The sequence below is a fragment of the Diceros bicornis genome, chromosome 31 (genome assembly GCF_020826845.1).
Source record: "Diceros bicornis minor isolate mBicDic1 chromosome 31, mDicBic1.mat.cur, whole genome shotgun sequence".
Lineage (NCBI taxonomy): Eukaryota > Metazoa > Chordata > Mammalia > Perissodactyla > Rhinocerotidae > Diceros > Diceros bicornis.
This window is the reverse complement of record NC_080770.1, coordinates 19,980,168-20,006,156: the sequence shown is the minus strand read 5'-3', so window position 1 is coordinate 20,006,156 and position 25,989 is coordinate 19,980,168. Positions and strand designations below refer to the sequence as shown.

The following is a 25,989-nucleotide window of genomic DNA, read 5'->3' as shown; positions in this document are numbered from 1 at the left end:
AGGAGTAGTGCGTGAATAATCATGTTAAAATGTTCAGCCAAGACAGTTTGGTGGTTTCTTACAAAACTGAACATACTCTTACCATACAATACAACAATTGTGCCCCCTGGTATTTAACCAAGGCAGCTGAAAACTTATATCCACACAAAAACCTGCACACAAATGTTTATAGCGCATTTATTCATAACTGTCAAAACGTAGAAGCAAGCAAGATGTCCTTCAGTAGGTGAATGCCTAAATAACGTTATTCAGAGCTAAAAAGAAATGAATTATCAAACCATAAAAAGACACAGAGGAATCTTAAATGCATATTACTAAGTGAAAGAAGCCAATCTAAAAAGGCTACATACTGTATGATTCCAACTCCGACATTCTGGAAAAGGCAAAACTGTGGTGGCAATGAAAAGATCAGTGGTTGCCAGGGGGGGTGGTGGTGGAGGAGACATGAATAAACAGTGTGTAGAAGATTTTTAGGGTAGTGAAAATACTCTGTATAATATCACAATGATGGGTATGTCATTATACATTTTTCAAAACCCATAGAATGTATAACACCAAGAGTGGATTCTAAGGTAGACTCTGGACTTCGAGGGATTATGATGTGTCGGTGTAAGTTCATTCATTGTAACAAATGTCCCATTCTGATGAGTGATGTTCATAATGGGAAGGCTACGCATGTGAGGCAGCAGGCAGTATGTGAGAAATCTCTGTACCTCCCTCTCAATTTTGCTGTAAATCTAAAACTGCTCTAAAAAATAAAGCCTTAGAAAAATGTTCAATTATGTCAATAGGGACATCATAAAGTGAAGAGTAAGGTCACTTTTCTGGCATTTTCAGACTTTCAACTGAGCACCTTGTTATTTTTCCCTCAGTTCAACTGTGAAAGGAAATATTATTTGGTAGTCACAATATTATTTGCACAGTTCATGCCTTCCAAGGTAGCCTAAATTCTCAATATCATAGTGAAACGAGATAAAGATTTTAAGGTGCTTTATTCTTCATCTCGATAGCTGAAGCATCTCACATTCAAAGAGAGTGAATGATTTTTATCTCTTTTTTAGAATTTAACTATTAAACAAATAGACTTTGAAATTCCTGCCATGTGTAAGCCAAAACATTTTCAAGGAATTCTTTCAAGGGATTTTCAAGGAAATAGACACCGAGAACCTAAGCCCCAGAGGACAAAGGCTCCTACACTGATGGGCACGTTCTGGCACTCACTGGCGTCGTTGTACAAGCCTCGATTTAAAATTTCCTAACTCCGCATCCAGTACTTCTTTGGTAACAACACAATTCATTATTGATCACTAGAATACACTTTTTCAATAATTTTTTTCAAAGCATTTTTTACCTCCTGATTCCTCAAGCTGTAGATCAATGGGTTCAGCATGGGAATCACCAATGCATAGAATACTGAGGCAAATTTGTCTTTATCTAGTGAGTGTTTTGATTTGGGCTGCAAGTACATAAAACTGAGGGTCCCATAATATATTGTGATAGAAAACAGGTGAGAAGCACAGGTAGAAAATGCTTTCTGTCTTCCTACAGCAGAATGGATCCTTAAGATGGCAAAGGCAATGAATATATAGGATATGAGAACAATGATAAGAGAACAAAAAACGTTGAACCCAGCAATGATTAACAACATCAACTCTTTGACTCGAGTATCAGAACAGGCCAGAGCAATCAAGGGAACATCATAACAGTAGAGCTGGTTGAAAACATTAGAGTCACAGAAAAACATGTGGAACGTTGCCACTGCTTGTATGAGTCCCACAGTGAATCCGTAAATGTAAGAGCTAGTGACCATTTGAATGCAGAGTTTCTTAGGCATGAGAACTACATAGAGTAAAGGCTTGCAGATGGCCACATACCGATCATAGGCCATGACAGAAAGCATTAATAATGCCCAAACTGAAAACGTGATAAAGCAACACACTTGAGCGGCACATGCATAAAATGACATAATTTCAATTTCACGTAGAGAGTTAACAAGGGTGTTCGGAGTGATGGCAGAGGTACCCAAAAAATCAATGAGAGCCAGATGACAGAGGAGAAAATACATGGGGGTCTTAAGTTGAGGACTGATTTGTATTAGCACAATCAAACCAAGATTACCCAAAGCAGTAACTAAGTAAATCAGGAGAAACACACAAAAGAGAATGGCTTGAAGCTTGGGATTGTCTGTGAGGCCCAAGAGAATGAACTCAGTGACTGCTGAGTGATTCCCTTTTGCCGTGAAATAGATAAACAATTCTACAATAAACTCCTCCAGAGCACACGCTCTGAGTAATCTTGACTTTGTGAGAAATAATCAATTAAATGTGAGAAGATAGCCTTAGCTCACCAGGATGTTATATTAAATTCAGTCAGAGTAGAATCCTGATAAGCACTCTGGATCATGTGTGGATTATACTTATACTTTCAGTGTGAAAGGATTTGGTCCAGGCAGAAATTTCAAGATATAAAATCCACTAGGAAGCTGTCAAAGGAGAGAGTATTTCAGTTAAAATTTTATAATCAATACAATAGCAAAGTCTGTGTTGTATTTTTGTTTAAACATAAAGGAAAAAAAAGCAACATTAAGAATGTTAAGTGGCTTTGATAGCATATATCAAAATACTTCCTTTAATTGTATGTTTATCTCACAAAATGTCATTTCATCATTTCAACATAATATTAAAAATTACCAAAATCGAGTGTGGAAAATGTAAAATGAAAAAAATATTAAATCAAAATATTAACACTATTTATCTTTAGTCATCCTGTTTGGTGTAACTTTAAAATTTTCTTTTGCTTATCTCCATTTTCTATTTTTTTTCCCAATACACATATAATATTGACTTTAAGGAAAAATAGGATTGTGAATTTGTTAGCTTTGTCTGTTGGCAAAATACACACCAGTGAATAATTTTCCAGATTGTAAAACAGCTTTAAATGATAAAGAAACATCATTTTAGCCTCTATCTTCAAGTATCTAAACGGTCCAAAGTGAATAGCATTTGGGCAGCATTTAGAAGAACTAAATTCCACAGAACATTTCCACAAACGCAAGCTGGATTCTGCACATTTGAAAGTTAGCAGAGTTGAAATCATTCCCCTTCTTTCTTAAACAGAGCAGAAAATAAATTAACCAGATTTTCCAACTTTATCACTACATTGTCTCAGGTTACTTCACATGCACCTTGTAGACAGTCAAGACAGGTAAAACATAATAGAATATAAAAAACACCTCCCCTCTTAAATTTTGATTGACATTTCCTTGGAAACTTTATCTTGGTTACTCCTTTATCATCTTTTCTCTTCCCTTCACCACTTTTCAACTAAACATCTTAGAATGGGCATCTACCCCCAATAATATTTATAAACTAAATGAGTATAATCCACCTTCCTTTCCCGTTAAACCAGAAAATCCTCTTACCAAGTTTACTATCCACTTCCCTCTTTCCAGATCCAATACAGTCTCTTTTTCTTTGGCAGCTCTGTAGTACTGAGCTCTATTGAAGATACCTGGGGTTTCCAGAAGAAAACAGTCTCTGAGTTTATTATTTGTCCATTTTCATTCTGTACCTTGGAGGTCCTGCTCCTATTATCTGTGCTTTAGACAACGTGTTCTTCAGGCTCTCTTCAAAACTCCCCACCTTTCCCTCTTTACACCTTCTTGTTCCATGATCTTATCCAATTCTATGTCCTCAGTGGGCATCTATATGCTGATTGTGTGCAAATATATATTTCTATTCCAGATTTCTTTTCTTTGCTCCACCTTTATGCATCTAAATGCCTCCCAGAAATCACCACTTAGATATTCTAGATGTTCATCAAAGTATCACATACAGAAAAGAACTTGGTATCTCTGCACATTGGACCTAATGCTCAAGACCTGGAGTATATATTTTGTATCTCAATGAACAATGCTATTATCCATTCAGTTTTCCAAATCAGAGACCAATTATCTTTCACTATGCTTTTCTGTTCTTCACACCAATATTCAATTTGTCCCCAATTCCTAACAATTCCATACCTTCTACACTTTTCAAATCTGTTCACTTATGTTGTTTCCTTGATCCAACCACAATGACTTTCTATTTTGTTGGGGTTTTGTGCTACTGACATCTAACTTTCATTCTTGCCTCCAATCTTTCCTACTTTACTCTGTTCCTCACATTTCAGCTTATGCAAACTTTACAGACATAAACTTCATTCTTTTATTCTCTTTATGAAATCCTTCAATGTCTTCTTGCTGTGCTTACGATAAATTCCAACTTCTTTAACATGGCTGACATAACTCTTAAAAATCTAGTTCCTGCATCTTAGATCAGGCTGATCTCTTGCAATACTCTTCATAGAGTCACCAAGTTGCAGATATTCCAAACTACCATAGTTATTCAAATGTGAGCCAGAATTTTATCCTTCTACTTAACTCTCTGTGCTCTGTTGAATCACTTCCTCTTGGAGGCTTTCATTACGTTTCAGGCCAGATTAAGTGCTCCTCATATATACATTTTGGCAGCCACTGATTTATTTATTACAGCACTTGCCACACTATAATCCAACCAACTGTTAACACACCTGTAACAGCTTCTAAAGTTAAAACTGTTATTTTTGAGGAATAATAATTTTATTTTATACTCAATTTAATGATCTACCTCTAATAGTATCCAGTACAAAGATGGTCAATAACTGTCTGTTAAATGATTATGTGAATAAAAGTTATAGTTATATAAATCCAAAGGCTTTCCTACCCAAGATAGATTGAGTATATTTTTACCTACTACCTGATGTTTTCCAATATTCAATATGCTCTCAGAAAGTTCAACTAGAAATCCCTTAATAATCTAGTGAACCTGAAAAGAATCTTTATAAAGCCGATACCATTTAAGATTACCTGGGTATTATGAGACAACTTTGTATTTTGGTGTAAGTGTGTACGTGATCCCTTAGGAAACTTTTTTTTGTACTACATTATTTTTAGCAGACATTGAAAAACAATATAATTATATGTTTAAGAATAGGCAATTATTTGATGTTTAGTGTTTGGGGACCAAATTATTTTCCTTGAAATGGTAGACCACTTTTTCAGCTATTAGTCAATGAAAGAATCTAGAGTACAGGAATATATTAATGATCTCTTTTGGGAAAACAATTTGATTAATTGCTATCTCTGCTTTATCTGCTATATTTGCTTTAATATTTGTCACAATGGCTTCATATTTGTCACATTGGTTTCATATTAAAATTATGAATTTATTTAAAATAAATGTTCAATTCATGGGCCTTGGATTTAGTAGCAGTTTTTGGAAACCATTAGATAAAAACGAATTTCCCAATCAGTAATATTCTAACATTCCTTCTGAGATTAATATCTCACATTTTTGTTATGATTGACATTTCAGTTCAACAGTGAGGATTAATCTAAAAGAATGTTTCTTTTCTTTTTCAGTCTCTAGGAAACTGAATACATGCAAATCATAGGTCAAGTGTCACCCTGTTGTTATCACTCCACAGAAACGGATGAACCTGTCTATCTAAATTTGCTTTAGATGTCCAGATTGATGATGCCACACACGCAACAAGAGAGGATGAAAATATTATTGCTCACATAATGAGGCTTTCTGGGGTGAGCAGTGTGAGCTCCCAAGCTGTTCTTTAAATGGCTTGAGGGAGCAGGTAATGGTGATTGGATTTCAGTTTTGTATTGTGGTGAGTAGGTGAGGATTATCATGTGCAGGAAAAAGCTTGCATGGATCCAACTTCCATTTGGCGTCAAAGGGTGGAGCAGTGGGTTTCTTATCAGTTTCCCCAGAGGTAGGGTAAAAGCAGGAGGGGAAGTGGTAGAGCTTGAAAGCTGGGGGTAGTCAAACAAAAAAATGAAGTTGGACATTTTATTACACACCTCTTCTCCTCAAACCCTTTATCAAAACCTCAGTCACTTCCAACTCATAGAACTTTCTTTCTTACTCTTCCTTAACTCCTTCCTACTACTTTATTATACAGATAATTTTTCCCTCGCTCACAGAAAGAAAGAATTCTTCTTGTTTAGGACAGAAAAGAACATATTTGGATGTGCAAACACAGGATTCTTTACTGATCTCAAAGTGTGGGTAGCCAGGTGAGGAGCACTATCGTGATAATAAAGTCTGTCCAATCACACCAGAAACAGAGAACTGTCACCAATTTTTTAAGCATATAGATTTATTTATTTTATGGGTGACTAATAAAATAGTGTTTTAAGCATAACTTTTTTAATGATTAGTAAAGATATACTTTTCTCATTTTAACATAAATTTATTAGATGTCGATGCTTTGATAAATTATCTTCCCATTGGCACTTTTCTTAAAAATAATTAATTATCATCTTTATTGATATTAAGACATTTTTGTATAATCAGGGTGTTAATCTTTATTTGTAAAACATATTGCAAATATTTTACCAGATTTATTTCTATCTTAATTCTGTGTGTTGTATATTTTCACATATGCTCTATTTAATCTTTAAATATCCAATATATCTCCTTGATTTTTATAATTTTGAATTGTTATAAAACTGCAACCCACAAAACTGGTAAGTAATTACTTATATTTACATCAGGTTCTATGTAGTATAATTTTGTACTAGTAATGTGTTGATATTTTGGAATGCTCATATGATGTATTATGTGAGAGTTTTTTTTTTTTAGGTACATAGAAAATACCAAACAGTTCATACTTTAGCAATAAATGTAAATTTTCACATTATTCATATACTAAAATTCAAATCTACTTATGATTGTCTCTGGACTTAATTTCTGTGATCTGTTTATTCATTGCACAAATTATTTTAATTTAATTTTTTGTTGTCAAACTCCTCCCACCAAAATGTCTCAGTCAATCATTGAATTGCTTTGTCATTATAGTTTTGTCTTTTCCAGAATTTCAGATAAATGCAAGCATGCAGTTTGTAGTCTTTGTTTGATTTCTTTCATTTCACACAGTGTTTTGAGATTCATCCATCTTGTTGCATGTACAAATATTAATATTTGGTTTTTATTGCTGAGTAGCATTTCATATTGTAACCATATCACAATTTGTTTATCTATTCACCAGTTGAAGGGCACTTCAGTTGCTTCCAGTTTTGATTATAAAAATTAATGCTTCAGTGAACACTTACATAGACATCTTTGTGTGAACACGTATTTTTGTTCTCTTGAGTAAATACCTGTGACTGGAATTGCTGGGTCATGTGGTAAGTGTATGCTTAACTTATGAGACACTGACAAATCCAATGTGGCTGTGACATTTGGGATTCCTACCAGCAGTCTATGAGGGTCCCATTCTTCCACATTCTAATCAACCCTGATGTTGTCAGCCTTTTAAATTTTACCATTTGAATGGGTGAATAATGGTACATCATTATGGTTTTAATTTGTGTTTTCTGATGAATGGTAATGTTAGCATCTTTTTTATGTTCTTATTTGCCAATCAATCACATTTCTTCTGTGAAGTATCTGTTCAAAACTTTTGTCTACTTTCCATTGTGTTACCTGTATGTTTATTATGGAGTCCTAAGAATTCTTTCTACATATAGCTCTTTGTAGGACATATGTTTTGCAAAATTTATCTCCCCATATGTGATTTACCTTTTTGTTTTCTTGTCTTTCAAGACCAACAGTTTTAATACTAATTAATTCCATATCAAGCTTTTCTTTTATATTTTGTTCTATGTCTTGTTTAAGAAATCTTTGCCCAAACCAAAGTCATAAGTTTTTCTTATGCTTTCTTAGTAGAATATTTAAATGAGATGAAGATTTTTAAATGTCTATGGAACTCATTAGCTGGAGAAAACCTGAGAACTTAGACCTTGTTTGGCACAGTACTAGAGAGAGAAACTATACTGAAATTCCTAAAGAGTGAATCAACAAAGAAAAATGGAGACAATGAACATAGACTCTGTTTTCAAGACTCTGGCTACTGCTTTGAGTGAAGTATTTAAAAGAAAAGTAAGAATATATAAAACCGTGAATATCTCCTAAGTTCAGACAAAACTAATGATCATATTTAGTATGTCCAATATTCTCTTTTCAAGTAGTACAAAATAAAACAAAAGAAAAAATCTTGAGCATATATGAGCTTTTTCTTTGTTTTATAAGGTACCCTCAAATTGTTGCTATAGAATACACTAAAGGTTTATGAATAATAATCATAAAAATTATATCATTTTTCTGTTTAGAGGATTCATAAAGAGAGGTAATTTAAATGAGAAAGATGTAAAAATGTTAGTGTCAAAGATGGAATAATAAGCCAGAGCGAGTGGAAACGTGATACATATTAGAATTAAGGGGCTTCAAGAGATGGTAATGAGTTCTGAAGAAAAGGAAAAGAAAAAAATTCACTTTTATAGATAATCCAGTTGAAAAACAGGAAGGTTAAATAAACCACCTGGAGCTTAGTACAGTCAGGGTGTAAAATTATAAGCACCACTTTGAAGAAATGATCCATAAGGCAATGGATTTGCACTGACATGTACTGGTAGGTACTTAGGGGATACTTGTAAATGTAGATCTGGAGAGTTTTCTACCAGTATGGAACATATGAGTGAATAGAGGAGAATTCATTATCATAAGGTTCTCACCCATTTAGGATGAATTATTTTGGTAATAACACCTGAAGCTTGCACTAACAATTTACTAGGATGGCTCCTTTAACCCTATACTCAAAGACGAATGACACTACATGCAATAGATATGCCAGACCTTCCTATGTACAGTAGTAAAGAAAAGGGGGGAAGATTGAGGAATGTAAGAGTATGCTCATGAATTTACGATGTAGAAAATGAAAACTGTTTTCCTGGGCTTCTTCTCAACCAACCGGCAGCAGCTGATGAACTCAGCCAAGGAGTTCTGCTGCAACCTGGCCTTTCACCTGGCCCTGCATTCCATCCAGAACAACCTCAGAATCTCAGCCAACTTCTTGCCCACGTTCATATACTGCCTGGGCAGCCAGGACTTTGAAGTGGTGCAGATGGCCCTCAGGAAATGGCCAGAGTTCACCGTCTTCTGCCAAGAGCACATGGCCTTGTTGCTGCACCAGGCATTCCTGGTGGGCACGTATGGCCAGATGGACACCAGAGCCCAGATCTTGAGGTCCTGAAGATCCTACACATGCAGGCTGTGATGTGAGCCTGTGCAGCAGTCTGACTCCTCATCAGCCCCAAGATCCTCAGCTCATCAACTGTGGTTCCCCCAGCTAAGTCCAGGATGCCCTGGTCCACTGGTGGTCTCCTTGCAGAGGAGGGGAGGGCACCGAGCTGCCTCAAGGCTGGGCAGGGAAAGCATTCCGAGCCCATAGCAAGCAGCTGGTGTAGGGCTGACCATCAGCCCCCAGAGCTATGGAGGGACATGGCCCAGTCACGAGGAGACACTGATGTCCCAGTGAATCATGGTGAGGGACTGGTTTTAAATGAAGCATTCTGAACTTCCTTAAAAAAGACAAACTTTATTATATATGTTATAGTTTTGGCCCCTGAGCTGTTGCCAATGGCCTAACTGTTTAGTGTACTATTTGGAAAGCTTCATACAGGTAGATTAAAGACACCCCTCTTTGTGGCCACAGATGATGGAGGCAAATAGCGGTTGCTGATAAATCTGTCTTAGACTTTCTCCATGTGGGCTAAGGTGGAGTCCATGTACTTGCTAATACATCCTCCTATACCAAGATTAATGCATTGGGGCAAGTGGGAAGGTCACTGCAAAAAGTTCAGGAGAAAGTCACCTGCCTTTCTCAAGCAAACCATGATATATGGGATTTTTTCATCTGTATAGCTCCATCCAGGAGTGGCCACAAAAGGCAATGGAGAATGGAAACCCTTAAAGCAGCTTAATTCCAAGCAATGCATGTGGTTGTTGACTTTTCTTAAAGGAGAGATATCCAGAAGTATGACACCACAATAATTCATGGTTATTGGATGACAGTTTAGTTTGATGATCAAGGATTTGGAAGTGACAAATTAAACACTTGACACAAGTAGTTCTGGATAAGTGGTATGTGGAGACATTTCTCTGAATGTACAAGGTGGGAGGGTATTTGCTAATCTAAAGTCTTCCTCACCGCAGAAGCCCTCAGTAATCAGGTAAGTGTGAGCATAATGCTGTGGATATGGTATACTTAGCCACTTCTGCCCTTATGCAATCTGCTCCTGAATAAGGTAGCCATGGCAGGATGGATGGTGGTTAATCTTTGGCTCAATAACATGCGCTTCCACTTTATATGACTGATTACTATACCACACTACTGGGAATCCAACCTGTCAGCCGCGGAAAATAATACCGTATGTCCAATTTGACAATGTTCCATGGAGGGATAAGCCAGGCTTCTAGTGCCAGGTTTATTACATCAGTCACCTCACCTCCGATACGGAAAAAGCAGCAATTTATCATCACTAGAATGGACACTTACTGTGGTCATGCATTTTCCTTTCCTGTTTCCTATGTTTCTGCTAAAGCAATCCACTTATGGGAGTACTGTCTTTACTGTTATTATATTCCCAGCAACATTATTTATGAAAAAGAAATTTATTTTATAGGAAATGAGGTACAAAATAGTTTCATGCACACGGAATTTGCTTGCCTTACTGAAAGGAGTTGATGTGATAGAATTTTGCAATGGTCTGTTGAAGATTAAATAAAAGTGGCAGTTGTGTAAAAAGTGTAACAATGTAATTTTTCTCTTGGCCAGAATACCCAGGTCTAGAAATCAGAAGGTCGTTAATGGGATTGTCCCTTCTCACTACTAAAACAAATGATCTTCTCTCAAAACATTTGCCTCTTTTACCCGTAACTCAGTGCTCTGCTGGATTACAGATTTTATCTGCAAAGGAAGACTGCTCCCAATAGGAGAAACAATAATGTTTTCACTTAATTCATGTATGGATTTTCAGTTGTCAACAAGTTGACTGTGTTGACTTCTCAGTTGTAAACTAGGTATTACTGTGGTAAGCAAGAAAATGACACCCCAAACATGTCCATGTCCGAGTCACAGGAACCTGTGAATATGTTAGGTTACGTAGCGTAAGGATCTTGACAGACATGAGTAAGATTAGGGACCCTGAGATGAAGACACTATCTTGTATTATCTGAATGGGCCCAGTCTAATTAAATGAACACTTAAAAACAGACAACCTTTCCCAGATGGAGTCAGAGATGCGGTGGAAAAAGAAGCAGGAGAGATTTGAAGTGTGAGAGGAATTCTGCCTGCTGTTGTTAGCTTGGAAGATGGAGGAAGGGAACCACAAGCCAAGGAATGTGAGTGGCCTCCAGAAGCTGAGAACAGTCCTCTTTTGACATCCAGCAAGGAAAAGGGGATCTCAGTCCTACAACCACATAAACGGAATTCTGCCAACTACCTCAATGAAGGAAATGAATTCTTCCCTAGAGCCTCCAGAAGGGAGAGCTGCCCGTCATCACCATGGTTTCAGTCTGTGAGACTCCTCTAAGCAGTGGAACTGCACAGTACCTGGACTTCTGACCCACACAACCTCAGATCATACATTTGTGTTATTTTAAGTCACTAACTTTGTGGTAATTTGTTATGGTATCTGTAGAACACTAATACGACCACCATCAATTCCTTCTAAATTTCCTCTGAATTGCAAAGAAGTCAGGAACTACATTCTCCAGAATCTCCTTCCTAACTAGAGGTTGTTTTAGAGTTTGATAAAGAGAGAAACTCCTGAAACATTTGTAAAGTTAGCAGATTTGAAGAAGCCACTTTTGCCCGGAGTGTCTGCATCCTGACCCATGAGCAGACCTGAGATCCACGTCGGCTCCTTGGTGTGCACCTGAGAAGCACCTGCTCTATTACTGCAGCCTCAGAGGGCTGGCGGGAGCCTTCTCAAAGATGCTTATTCACGCAGTTTCCTGGAGAGCTTTGAGAACTGCTCGCTTCAGTGTTGTGGGCTGAGGTCTTCACCATGTTTTGCTCACCTTTGGGCTGCAGCTTTCCTAGGCCCATATTAGACACTCCTCTCATCTTTACTTCCTTAGATGTTCCAACATTTGCATGAGCCCTGATTCTCATAACAGCCTTTCTTCCACCCCCCAGAATGTGCTTTTTTCTGGACTGAACCCAGACTGGCACAGGAGTAAAAGAGAAAGCAGATTTCTAGAGAAGTGGGTGCCAGGCCAAGGAATAGTCTGTGCAAAGAAAGACTTTATGGAGGGAACACGGCTGCTGTTTTGAGTGTCATGGAGGCTGGAGCAGAGACAGGGGAAGAGGAGGGACCACAAGGTGGGAGAGTTAACCTGGGCCAGATCAGTCAGAGAGTAGTGGATCGTTGTAAGTTCTTGAGTTTTTACTTCAAACAAAATTGGATCCACCAGAAGGTTTCTAGAATGCAAGTTCCTCTTTTTTTTTTCCTTTTAATTCAATTTTGTTGTTTTAATGTTTTTAAATTTTAACATGATTCCAAAATCAAAACTGCATAGCAAAGTATATTTAAAAAAAGATTGACTTCTGTAACTGCCAGTACCCACTTCATTCCATTCCTTCCCTATAGGTAAACTTTTTTTTTTATTGATGTTTTAATAGTTTATAGCATTGTGAAATTTTTGGTTGTACATTTCTGTTTGTCCATCACCATATATGTCTCCCTTCACCCCTTATGCCCACCCCCCACCCCCACTGCCCCTGGTAACCACAATACAGTTTTTTCTGTCCATGTATTGGTTTATATTCCACATATGAGTGAGATCATACAGTGTTTGTCTTTCTCTTTCTGGCTTACTTCAGTTAACCTAATACCCTTCAGGCCCATCCATGTAGTTGCAAATGGGACGATTTTGTCTTTTTTATGGCTGAGTAGTATTCCATTTTATATATATCCTATAGGTAAACTTTTTTATTCATTTTGACTTGTTCTCTTAATTTTTTAAATCAGATATAATAAAATACACATATGTATCTATAAATGTCTCCTTTTCTTGCACTGTGTATGCATTTTTCATTTCAATATTAGGTTGAATTTTTTCTTTTAAATATTATGTTCTGATGATCTCTGTATAGCATACCTAGAAATCTTCTTCATTTCCAAAAGGGCTGTCTTTATCATTGAATATTTGGGTGCCAATCTGTGGCTAATATAAATAATATTCCAGTGAGTAACCTTGCACATGTGTTATTTTGTATTTGTGTCAATATTTGTTTGGGATAGTTTCTTAGAAGTGGGATTGTTGGCTGCTACAATTTTACTAGATATTGACAAATATTCCTCCATAGGAGTTATATAATTTTTCATTCTATCCATATTATATTATGATCCCTATTTCCCTTTACTTAGTCAAATTTTTGCATTCTGAAATCCTCATAAGTGAGAAATAGTATCTCTCATTGATTTATATTTAAGGTGAAAGACTCTCAGCTAACTGGTATCCTTGCTCTCCATTGACATACAAATTTGACTTTTTTTTTCAAATTTGACATTTTTGGCATCTAAACCTCTACAATAAAAAGATTATAAATTTTTGGTGGATTGATAATTTTAATAATTTTTGGTTGAATCAAACCATCAATGAAGTGAAGGTTCATGGAGATCATTTGATAACTCTCATTTAAAAATAAGAAAACTGACTCTCTAATGATGCCCAGGGAACTTAGACCACACAAGTAGACTTTGGGGCCCAAATGGAATATCTGAATGTTTTCAGCATTCAACAGAATTTCTGAAAAAAGTTTTATGCTATCAAAAATGTTTATAAAATAAGAATTAAATTAAAGGAGGCATTGCCAGTTTCTTTGTTACATATGGGAATTGTGTCTTCAAGCAAAAGGCTCTACTGTAAAACATTTTTGAAATTTATTTCAGCATTGAATCTCCTTTTTGTAGGTCATCACCATGAGCTTATAATACCATGTAACACATCTGAGAAAATCTGTTCTGGGAGGACATAACACTGGTGATGCTGGCACAGTAGAATTTGGCTGCATTTGAAGCAAAAGTGGCCAGATATAAGACTGGGGTTTATTGCCATTTAAGCATCTTCTGATAGGGCCAGGGTTCACTTCAGGCACAGAAAAAATTACTAGGACAAATATACGGGCTCATTTTTTTCTGTCATTCCTGTAAAGTAGCAGACTTGCAAACAGAAAACAAATTGAATCTGAAAGAGCTAGGTTCATTCTCCTCACAATAGAGTTGAATCCTTAAGAGACTTTGATATGTTTCAATACCATGGATGTAATCTTACGACTGATCATAAACTTATTAACATAGATTCAGTCATTTTAAGAACCAGTATACAAAATTGTGATTTAAAGTTTTCTAAAAAGGTATGGTATATTTTTTTAGTTTGTAGGAGGCGAAAAATACAACCTTAGTAATAAGCCCTTATAGAGCAAAAGCCAATTTTGTTAAACTAAGATTTATTGAAGATGGATGGATAGTTTTATTTATTTTCTTAATGAAAGATATGTTGCTTATAAGTGTTATTTGTTAAAAGTTATAGCTTTTTAAAGTTATAAACAATTTGGAATTGAGGCACAGCAAGAAATGTGTTAAAAGATATTGTTGAAAAGAGAAAACCAGAAGAGTCATAACAAAGAACAACCAAACTGAATTGGCAGTTCGAAACAAACGGGACAAGAAACAAAGGAAATGCAAAAGAACTGGAAAATAATTGACAAAACAGCAACATTAAGCCCTCATATATCAACAATCACCCTAAATGTAAATGGATTGAACTCTCCAATCAAAAGATACAGAGTAGCAGCATGGATTAAAAAGCAAGACCCAAAAATATGCTGCCTCTGGGAAACACATCTCAGCTCTAAAGACAAGCACAGGCTCAGAGTGAAAGGATGGAAGACAATACTCCAAGCTAATGGCAAACGAAAGAAAGCAAGTGTTGCCATACTCGTATCAGACAAAGTAGTCTTCAAGATAAAACAGGTTAAGAGAGACAAAGAAGGGAAATACATAATGATAAAATGGTCACTTCACCAAGAAGACATATCACTTATAAATATATATGCACCCAGCATAGGAGCACCAATGTACATAAAGCAACTATTAAACCTAAAAGGAGACATTAACAACAACACAATAATAGTAGGAGATTTTAATACCCCACTTACATCAATGGATAGATCATCCAGACAAAAAGCCAATAAAGAAATAGTGGACTTATATGAAAAACGGGATGAGATGGACCTAGTAGACATGTACAGAGCACTCCATCCAAAAACAGCTGACTACACATTCTTCTCAAACACACATGGAATATTCTCAAGGATAGACCATACGTTGGGAAACAAAGCAAGCCTCAATAAATTTAAGAAGATTGAAATCATAACAAGCATCTTTTCAGACCATAATGCTACGAAACTGGAAATCAACTACGAAAATAAAACTGGGAAAGTGACAAAAATGGGGAGATTAAACAATGTGCTATCAAACAACCAATGGATCATTGATGAAATTAAAGGAGAAATCAAAAACTATCTGGAAACAAACAAAAATGAAAATATGCCATATCAAACCATATGGGATGCAGCAAAAGCGGTCCTGAGAGGGAAACTCATAGCCATACAAGCCCACCTTAACAAACAAGAAAAAGCCCAAATAAGCAACCTTAAATTACACCTAACAGAACTAGAAAAAGAAGAACAAACAAAGCCCAAAGTCAGCAGAAGGAGAGAAATAATAAAAATCAGAGCAGAAATAAATGAAATTGAGACCAAAAAAACAGTAGAAATGATTAATGAAACAAAGAGTTGGTTCTTTGAAAAGATAAACAAACTTGACATATCCTTAGCCAGACTTACTAAGAAAAAAAGAGAAAAGGCTCAAGTAAATAAAATTAGAAATGAAAGAGGATAAATTACAATGGATACCATCGAAATACAGAGAATTGTAAGAGAATACTATGAGAAATTATATGGCAACAAATTGGACAATCTAGAAGAAATGGATAAATTCTTAGACTTATACAACCTCCCAAAACTGAACCAAGAAGAAATGGAGAATCTGAATAGGCCAATCACAAGTAAAGAGATTGAAATAGTAATCAAAAACCTCCCAAAAAATAAAAGTCCAGGACCAGATGGCTTCTCCAGTGAATTTTACCAAACATTCAAAGAAGATTTAATACCCATCCTTCTCAAACTATTCCAAAACAAAGAGGAAGATGGAACACTTCCTAAATCATTCTATGAGGCCAGCATCACCCTGATACCAAAGCCAGACAAAGACAATACAAAGAAGGAATATTACAGGCCAATATCGCTGATGAACATAGATGCAAAAATCCTCAACACAATATTGGCAAACCGAATACAGCAATACATTAAAAAAATCATACACCATGATCAAGTGGGATTTATACCAGGGATGCAGAGATGGTTCAACATCCGCAAATCAATCAACGTGATACACCACATCAACAAAACAAAGAATAAAAACCACATGGTCATCTCAATAGACACAGAGAAGGCATTTGACAAGATACAACATCCCTTTATGAGAAAAACTCTCAAAAAAATGGGTATAGAAGGAAAGTACCTCAACATAATAAAGGCTATTTATGACAAACCCACAACCAACATCATACTCAACAGGGAAAGACTGAAAGCCATTCCTCTGAGAACAGGAATGAGGCAGGGCTGCTCACTCTCACCACTCCTGTTCAACATAGTACTGGAGGTTTTGGCCAGAGCAATTAGGCAAGAAAAAGGAATCCAAGTAGACAACAAAGAAGTGAAACTGTCACTATTTGCAGATGACATGATTTTATATATAGAAAACCCTAAAGAATCAGTGGGAATACTATTAGAAATAATCAACAACTACAGCAAAGTTGCAGGGTACAAAATCAAATCTACAAAAATCAATTGCATTTCTGTATGCTAATAACAAACTAACAGAAACAGAGCTCAAAAAGATAATACCATTTACAATTGCATCAAAAAGAATAAAATGTCTAGGAATAAATCTTACCAAGGAGGTGAAAGACCTATACAATGAAAACTACAAGACATTATTGAAAGAAATCGATGATGACATAAAGAAATGGAAAGACATCCCATGCACATGGATTGGAAGAATAAACATAGTTAAAATGTCTATATTACCTAAAGCAATCTACAGATTCAATGCAACCCCAATAAGAATCCCAATGACATTCTTCACGGAAATAGAAAAAAGAATACTAAAATTCATATGGGGAAACAGAAGACCCCGAAAAGCAATCCTAAGAAAAAAGAACAAAGCTGAAGGCATCATAATCCCTGTCTTCAAAACATACTACAAAGCAATAGTAATCAAAACAGAATGGTACTGGTACAAAAACAGACACACAGATCAATGGAACAGAATGGAAAGTCCAGAAATAAAACCACACATATACGGACAGCTAATTTTCGACAAAGGTGCTAAGAACATGCAATGGAGAAAGGAAAGTCTCTTCAATAAATGGTGTTGGGAAAACTGGACAGCCACATGCAAAAGAATGAAAGTGGACCATCTGCTATCGCCATTCACAAAAATTAGCTCAAAATGGATCAAAGAACTGAAGGTGAGACCTGAAACTATAAAACTCATAGAAGAAAATATAGGCAACACAGTATTTGACATTGGTCATAAAGGAATCTTTTCGGATGACATGCCTACCCAGACTAGGAAAACTAAAGAAAAAATAAACAAGTGGGACTTTATCAGATTAAAGAGCTTCTACAAGACAAACAAAACCAGAATCAAGAACAGACAACCCAGCAGCTGGGAGAGAATATTTGCAAAACATACATCTGACAAGGGGTTGATCTCCATAATATATAAAGAACTCACACAACTGAACAACAAAAAAAACAAACAACCCAATCAAAAAACGGGCAGAGGAAATGAACAGACACTTCTCCAAAGAAGATATACGGATGGCCAATAGGCACATGAAAAGATGTTCAACGTCACTAATCATCAGGGAAATGCAAATCAAAACAACACTAAGATATCACCTCACGCCTGTTAGAATGGTTATAATCACCAAGACAAAAAACAACAAATGCTGGAGAGGATGTGGAGAAACAGGAACCCTCATACACAGCTGGTGGGAATGCAAACTGGTGCAGCCTCTATGGAAAATGGTATGGAGATTCCTCAAAGAATTAAAAATAGAGATCCCCTATGATCCAGCTATCCCACTACTGAGAATCTATCCAGTGAACCTGAAATCAACAATCCAAAGAGGCTTATGCACCCCTATGTTCATTGCAGCATTATTCACCATAGCCAAGAAGTGGAAGCAACCTAAGTGTCCCTCGATTAAGGTTTGGTCAAGAAGATGTGGTATATATATAAAAAGAAATACTACTCAGCCATAAAAAAAGACAAAATCATCCCATTTGCAACAACATGGATGGGCCTGGAGTATATTATGTTAAGTGAAGTAAGCCAGAAAGAGAAAGACAAACACTGTATGATCTCACTCATATGTGGAATATAAACCAACTCATGGACAGAGAAAACTGTATTGTAGTTACCTGGGGCAATGGGGGTAGGGGGTGGACACAAGGGGTGAAGGGAGACATGTATATGGTGATGGACAAACAAAAATGTACAACCCAAAATTTCACAATGTTGTAAACTATTAAAACATCAATAAAAAAAGATATTGAAACAAATATTAAATTAAAATTAATTAATGCTGAAAGACTTATTTTTAACTTTTTATTTTGACATTATTTCAGAATTACACAAAAATGCTAACATTTTACAAAGAATTTCTGTACCCTTCACCTAGATTCCCCAAACATTAAGATTTTACTACATTTTTTCCTGAAGTGTTTGATAATCAGTTGAGGACATGATGGCTCTTTACTCTTACAGACTTGTAAGTATATATTTACTAAAAGCAGGGACATTCTCTTAAATGACCACAGTACTGTTACAAAAATCAGTAAGAAACATTGATACAGCATTATCATCTAACGTACAGACCTTATTCTGCTCTGAAGGATGTATCACACTTGTTAAAATTCGAGTTGCTCTTTTAGTCTTTTTAAGTTAGGTTTTCCACCAGTGTAGATGCCAGTGTCTCTGTCAGGTCATCAGGGCCAATGATTCTTTTCAGATTCATCTTACTGAGAGTGTGTGTATGTGTGAGTATTTTATAGACAATGTTAATGACTTAAAGATGCTGTAGTGATCTAAAACAGATATGGGTGTTACCAATTAAGGTTCATGAATTGAAGCATTGGAGTTAAAACTCTATGAAAAAAATGATTTTAAACGATCTATGAAATAAAATATAATCTACTATTCACAATTGAATTTATTTAATTCTCATGTCTTTTGATATTAGCAGGAGTTATCTTCATAGTAATAGAAAATAAAATCAGAAAATTAATGTATTCTCTGTATCAATATTAACTTGTTTAATATCATAATGTTAGAAAGCACGTTACCAATGGCATGCTAATGCAGAAAACTTGAAGTCTGTTTTTTATTGTCATTGTTGTTGTTTCTTTTGTTTTTTTTTTTTTGCATCCCAACTCTGAGGGCTTTCAGTTAGACCACAGGTCATTTATTTTACAGTAGAACACACTTTTTCAGTAATTCTCTTCAAAGCATTTTTGACTTCCTTGTTCCTCAGGCTGTATATTAAAGGATTTAGCATAGGAATTACCACAATATAGAGAATAGAGGCAATTTTGTCAGTGTCCAGCGAATGGCTTGTTTTGGGCTGCATATACATGAAAATGATTGTACCATAAAATATAGTGATGGAAGTCAGGTGGCAGGCACAAGTAGAAAATGCCTTTTGTCTGCCTTCAGCTGACTTAATCCTCAGAATGGCAAATAGAATGAATATGTAGGAGATGAGGACAATAAGAAGAGAGAAAAGGGTATTGAAACCAGTAAGTGTGAATAATATCAGTTTTTTGATATCTTTGTAATGGGTTTTATGACAGGCCAGATCAACCAGGGGAACATCATCACAGTAGAAGTGATTTATTATATTGGAATTACAGAAAGACAAGTGGAATGTAAGAATTGCCTGTAGGAGTCCCACAGAAAAACCATACAAATATGTACTAACCACCATTTGAATACAGACCCTCCTGTTCATGACAGTGGTATAGAGTAAAGGGTTACAAATGGCCACATACCTATCATACGCCATGCCTGAGAGCATATACACTTCACAAACCACAAACGTGATAAAGCAACACAGCTGACTGGCACAAGCAAGTAAGCTTATTCTTTTAATGTCTTGGAGGAAGTTCACCAGAGTGTTAGGGGTGACAGAGGAGGTATAGCAAAAATCAACAAAAGCTAGGTGGCTGAGGAAAAAATACATAGGTGTCTGAAGCTGAGGACTGATATTAACTAGCATAATTAACCCAAGATTACCCATTACACTAATAAAGTAGATCACTAGAAAGATACCAAAAAGAAGGGCTTGAAGTTCTGGACTGTCTGTAAGTCCCAAGAGGATGAATTCAGTCACTTCTGAATTATTGGCTTTGGCCATGGAATAAGTGCAGAAGTGTATCAGACTGTTGTTTCCCAAACATCCATTCTGGGTAATCTTCCACTTCTTGGATTAAGAACTAAACTCACGCTTATTTTATGGTGACCGTATTGGAGAGAGAATTCTCACTGGGACTCTGGGCCATTCTCAGGTTTCAATTCTGCCTGCTTTTGATCTGAATGCGTTTGCCCCAGGAATTCCAACACACTCAGGAATCTGGTGGATTGTTAAAGAAGGCAGAATGTCTTGAATTAAATGTGGAATCGCATATACACAGTGAAAACCCAGTATTATAGGTATAGCAGAATAAATATTTCAATGATAAAAGAGAAGGTGGCATATTTCAAAGTAATATATTAAGATGCAATACTAGACATTTCAACTCAACCCAGGATTATGACAATCATGACTCTGACTAAACATTATTTTTAGTGTGCTAGCCAATGCAAGGGAGGAAGGGGTAAAAATATAATTATTTATAAAGTACATGACATTGTATCTGAACCAATAAGTTGAGTGGAAAGATAGTGTTAGATTTGTTATGATTATGATAATGTCATCTCTTACAAAGCTAGATAATGCAAATGAAAGCATAATAAAAAAGTAACTTTAAAGAAATATGAAAATAAAATGTTCAAGATTCCATTTAAAATAATAAACAAAAAATTTTAAAACCTAGGGTTTAATTTACTATGAAACTTGGCAAAATTCTGGTCTTATATATTCATGTTGTTTATGTGTAAGTTGAAAAAATTCATAGTTTCACATTTCTTAGTGAAATGACATTTGGAAAGAAGAAAATTCTTCACAAGTTAATTCAAATATGTAATGCATGATAAATAATAATCCTAAGTAATTCTACGAAATAAACTTGCAAGAACAGTCAGGACATTTCCTAAAATAAAGTGTAATGAAGGATTATCTATCCTTACAAATAGTCAACCATATTATAAACTACAGAACATAAAACAAAGTGGGAATCAGCGGCATGCCAATGTATGCTTATCAACTGGCTTTCAAAAAAAAACCCCAAAACAGTGCCGATTTGTAGCATCAGTTGATTTACTGATTTCCACAGGGCAAATATTCCTCACATAGCTGATTTAAACCTACCTGAAGTCTCTGAACATGGAGTTGAGAAGAGACGTGCAGATGTAGCTTTTACGAGTTGGTAGGAGCTGCACTGGTGGTAGTTATGAAGAGTGGGTTGGTGTTATAAGCAAAATAATAGAAACTAATGTTTAGTAGAAGGCACACATATTCACATGATTACATCATATGCTACAGCAGCACTTAAAATCCATGACGAGTCTCTTTCCACAGTGTATTTATATCTATATTTATAAGTATCTCTCCCCAATCTACTTATCAATTACAAAGAGAAAACGTCCATCTCATTAAATATGAAAGGACTGGCTAGCAATAAGATGTCCATCAGACTGATCAAATTAAAAGAACAATAATACCCACCATTGGTAAAGTTGTGGGAAAACAGATATAGCCAATAGATGTGTAATTTGTCTTCATCTTTCTGGAAGGCAGTGTAATTGTAAGTGTCAAAATTGTTTAAAATATTCCTGTCACTTGATACAATGATTTTAATACAGGTACTTCAGGAAATAATAAAAGTATGCAAATATATACATGGTTTAATTTTTACTTACCAAAAAATGGAATTTGTCTAAATATATTGTAACAGTTGTTCAGTTATTGCACAGTTCTTTAGTAAAATACTAAATAATCATAAAAAGGGTGAACTAAATCTACATTTATTGATATTGAAAAATGTTCACAATATAGCAAGTTACGGAGTAAGAAATGATTTCTGTAATGTTCACATCACAGTTATGACCTGTAGATCATATACGCACACAGAAAACATACTCAAATTGTATCTGGCAAAATGTTAACAGTAGTTATGTCTATGAGGTGATATTGTGGCGGATCCATCCGTCCTTCTTTCCTATTCATTTAAATCATTCTTTACATTTTGTGCTGTACTCTATTTCAACAGACTTGATTTCAATTTCACGTGTATATTTCCATTTTATTCCATGCTTATGAATATTGATAATTTTTCATATTGAAATACCTGTAATTTGTGCTTATCTGGTGCCCATATGGATATTTGAAGTATTCCTAATTATTTTATCACTAAAAATAACTTCATAATTCCACATTTTTGAGGGAAAGCTTTCATTGTGATATGTTCCACAGGCGGACTAAATTGTTAACAAGTTTAAAATACTTGTCTACTTGAAAGCAATTGTCTTCAAAAAGAAAAAAACAATTTACAAAATCATCATCAAATTTTAAATAAATATCATGACAAAGTTTTTCTCCCGTACCAACAGTTATGTAGCAAATCTTCAGTTTTACCTGAAACTCTTAAACTTTACTTTGACTGGATAGTTTTCTAAATGTTCAGCCTTTTAAAATTGAGAGTAAAAAATCTAAAATTTATCATTTTAAAAGTCTCTTGCTGGTAGACACATTTTTTTTTTTTAATCCATTGACTTTTTTGATCCTATACATTACTGAGATCTTTTGAAGCAGCAAATGTTAGACCCGACATTCACATTCAGGCATCTAGACTCCAAGGAATCTGAGCTCTATAAGAACAGCTGTGGTGCAGCGAATGTGCCAGCCTGCCAAGAAAGGAGGTTGTGAATTCAAGGTCATTAATGACAATCTTTCGGTGCGTAGAATACAGACTCAATATACGCTACAAGAGCTTTGTGAGAAAACAGGGGGCCACTGAAATATTCAAACACTAGGTAAATGTGTTTAAAGAAAAGGTGAGGAAAGATACTTTTGAGAACTGTGGGTCAGACTAGCTCTCAGTCTTTATGATCCAACAAAATATACATACAGTAAAATCAAAAGTGGACTCTGGCCTCAGGCAAGGTTTTTAAGAAACAATTTTACTTGAATATAATCTGCTCTCCCTGGGCATTAATAGCATATTTCTAGTCTTTGGTTGTTAAGTATTCAAATGGTCCCTAGACGGAAAAAAAAAATGTTAAGTGATAGAGCTGAGCTGCAAACTCAAAACCATTTTCTATGTAATCGAAAATTGTAAAATTATTCCATCTGAAACGTATCCATACCTACCTATATCTATATTTATATCTTAGCTATATCACAGTTAGTTGTGTATGGTAATTTTTATTTATAAATTGCACTTTCAAGTTCATTAGCAGAGCTGAGAATAGAACTGAAGTCTTTAGGCTCATAAAATAAAGGGAGATGATATGCAAATGCCTACCGTTGACTATTACCCTTTTTCATGTTGTTTAATCCTAAAAAAGGCTCCAAATTGAGTAAGATTTTCCTCACTTAACTGATAAATAAACTGATGGGCGCCCACATGTAGTACAACGCCATGCTTAGGACCTAAGGATGTCCTTTGACTACAAGGTGCATGTTCTTTTCACTAGACTACATTGCCTGCTGAGTTCACTGTGTTATACGCTGTACCTTAATCAATAAGGACCAACTTATCCAACGTTTGCCCAGTGTAACCGCATATGATCCTTGCTACTGGCAAAATGGTCTCTCATGTTTCAATTATTTTGAGTATATTTGTTTCCAATGTATGATGCCCCCAGGGATTCCATCCCTGAATTACATTATTAATTTTTTTAAGATAACCAGAAAAAAATATAATGAGGTGTCATAGGCATAAAAAAAGCAGTTAATTTAAAGAGTTAGTCTTTCGAAAGCAAAGCAGACTTGCAAGTCAGTAGCAGGCCACGTTAAATCTGTGACCTAGGTAAAGTTGAGACATAGTACTGTTCTCATTAATAAGGACAATTTGTTAAATGTGTAAATATGGGACAGTTTTATACTGTCAGAAACTTTTTCAAGAAATTAGCAAATCAAGAAAAAAATATTTAGACTATGAATCTTTCCTTTTCACGTGAGATATTGTTAATGAGGCCAGAGAATCCTGAACTAGGGATTTTGGAGGGGTGGAGAGTCTGAATTTTTGTCTGCGCTCTGCCTGTAACTACTTATATAACCAGATAATGGATTTTGATGCAAGTCTCCATTTGAGAAATGGAAAAATTGGTATAAATTCTTAAGGACCAGAGAATTAATTATTTTTAATACATTTCCATTTGAAAAATGAAAGAATGGGTATAAATTTTTATAGTTACTTTTACATTCGAAATCTCATTCTCAGTGAAAATCTTTAGAAAATTTCATTATACAGTGTACAGATATATAGAAATCACGTATTATATTCTGATAGTTTTTTGAGGAAAAAAGTCAGACCATGAAGAAAATTCCATTTGTATTGAAGTCACTTTCTTAATTTCATAAACACAAAAGCCTGGTTTCTATAGATGATGGCTTTTTTCAAGGCATCTTTCACCTCCTTGTTCCTAAGGCTGTAGATTAAGGGGTTCAACATGGGAATGATCACTGTGTAGAAGCCAGAGGCCATTTTGTCTGTGTCAAGGGAATGGTAAGAGCTTGGCTGTAAATACATAAAAATCAGAGTCCCACAGAATATGGTGACCACCAGCATGTGGGAGCCACACGTGGAGAAAGCCTTGCGCCTGCCCTCAGCTGAACACATCCTCAGGATGGCAGAAATAATGTACATGTAGGAGACAAAGACAACCAGAAGGGAAGAAATGAACATGATACCAGCACAGGCAAAGATCCACAGCTGTTTGGACCGAGTGTCTGAGCGAGTTAGCCTCAGGAGAGGCGTGTCATCACAATAGAAATGATTAACGACATTGGAGTGACAATAAGAGAGGTGAAAGGTGAGGATGGCATGAAATAGTGCAACCAGGAAGCTATAGCTGTAGGGGACAGCCACAAGCTGAATGCAGATTCGTGGGGACATTACAATCATGTAGAGCAGAGGGTTACAATTGGCCACATATCGGTCATAGGTCATGGAAGCCAGTAGCAAACACTTGGCTCTCATGAAGGCCAGGAAACAGCCTAATTGAGCAGCATGTGCATTGAAGGAGATTACACTTTGTTTGTACAAGGAATTCCCAAGCATTTTAGGTGTAATGACAGAAGAGTAACAGAAATCGACAAAAGCCAGGTTGCTAAGAAAGAAGTACATCGGTGTGTTGAGTCTTGCATCTGCTCTAATGACTAGCATTAAACTCAGGTGGCCTACTACTGTGAAGAGGTAGGTGGATAAGAATATCACAAAGAGGGCTATGTTCAACTCCTGACGATCTGTGCGGCCCACAAGAATAAATTCTGACACCTGGGTGCAATTTATCTGGGCCATGTGACTTCAATGTGTCTGGATAAAGAGAGAAGAATTAAATCCAGCTTAATTAAATTAAATTTAAATCTTAATATCCTGAAAAACATGTTTATTGTTAATACGAACATACTAATGTTAAATTATTAGCATATTTGGAGCCTGGGGATGGGATGAAGAGCAAAAAAGATATTTTGTGGGAAAGGCTTACTTATCTCACCCAAATCGATTGCATTTATGAAGTGAAGA

The 25,989-nt window shown here is 35.8% G+C and overlaps 3 protein-coding genes across 3 annotated transcripts; all 3 read right to left on the bottom strand.

Moving 5' to 3' along the window:
• Positions 1-1,297: 1,297 nt before the first annotated feature.
• On the bottom strand, positions 1,298-8,612 carry LOC131395413 (olfactory receptor 5AL1-like). Its single transcript, XM_058527296.1, has 3 exons — positions 8,609-8,612; positions 3,422-3,510; positions 1,298-2,299 (listed from the first exon to the last, which is right to left on the bottom strand). The coding sequence occupies exons 1-3, from the start codon at positions 8,610-8,612 to the stop codon at positions 1,298-1,300; spliced, it is 1,095 nt and encodes a 364-aa protein (XP_058383279.1).
• A 10,932-nt stretch (positions 8,613-19,544) lies between these two features.
• LOC131395742 (olfactory receptor 5AL1-like) lies at positions 19,545-20,498 on the bottom strand. The gene has a single exon (XM_058527578.1). It carries the CDS (start codon positions 20,493-20,495, stop codon positions 19,545-19,547), a length of 951 nt encoding a protein of 316 aa, XP_058383561.1. The 5' UTR covers positions 20,496-20,498.
• Positions 20,499-24,804: 4,306 nt separating this feature from the next.
• On the bottom strand, positions 24,805-25,764 carry LOC131395741 (olfactory receptor 8U9-like). The gene has a single exon (XM_058527576.1). It carries the CDS (start codon positions 25,762-25,764, stop codon positions 24,805-24,807), a length of 960 nt encoding a protein of 319 aa, XP_058383559.1.
• Between the last annotated feature and the right edge of the window lie 225 nt (positions 25,765-25,989).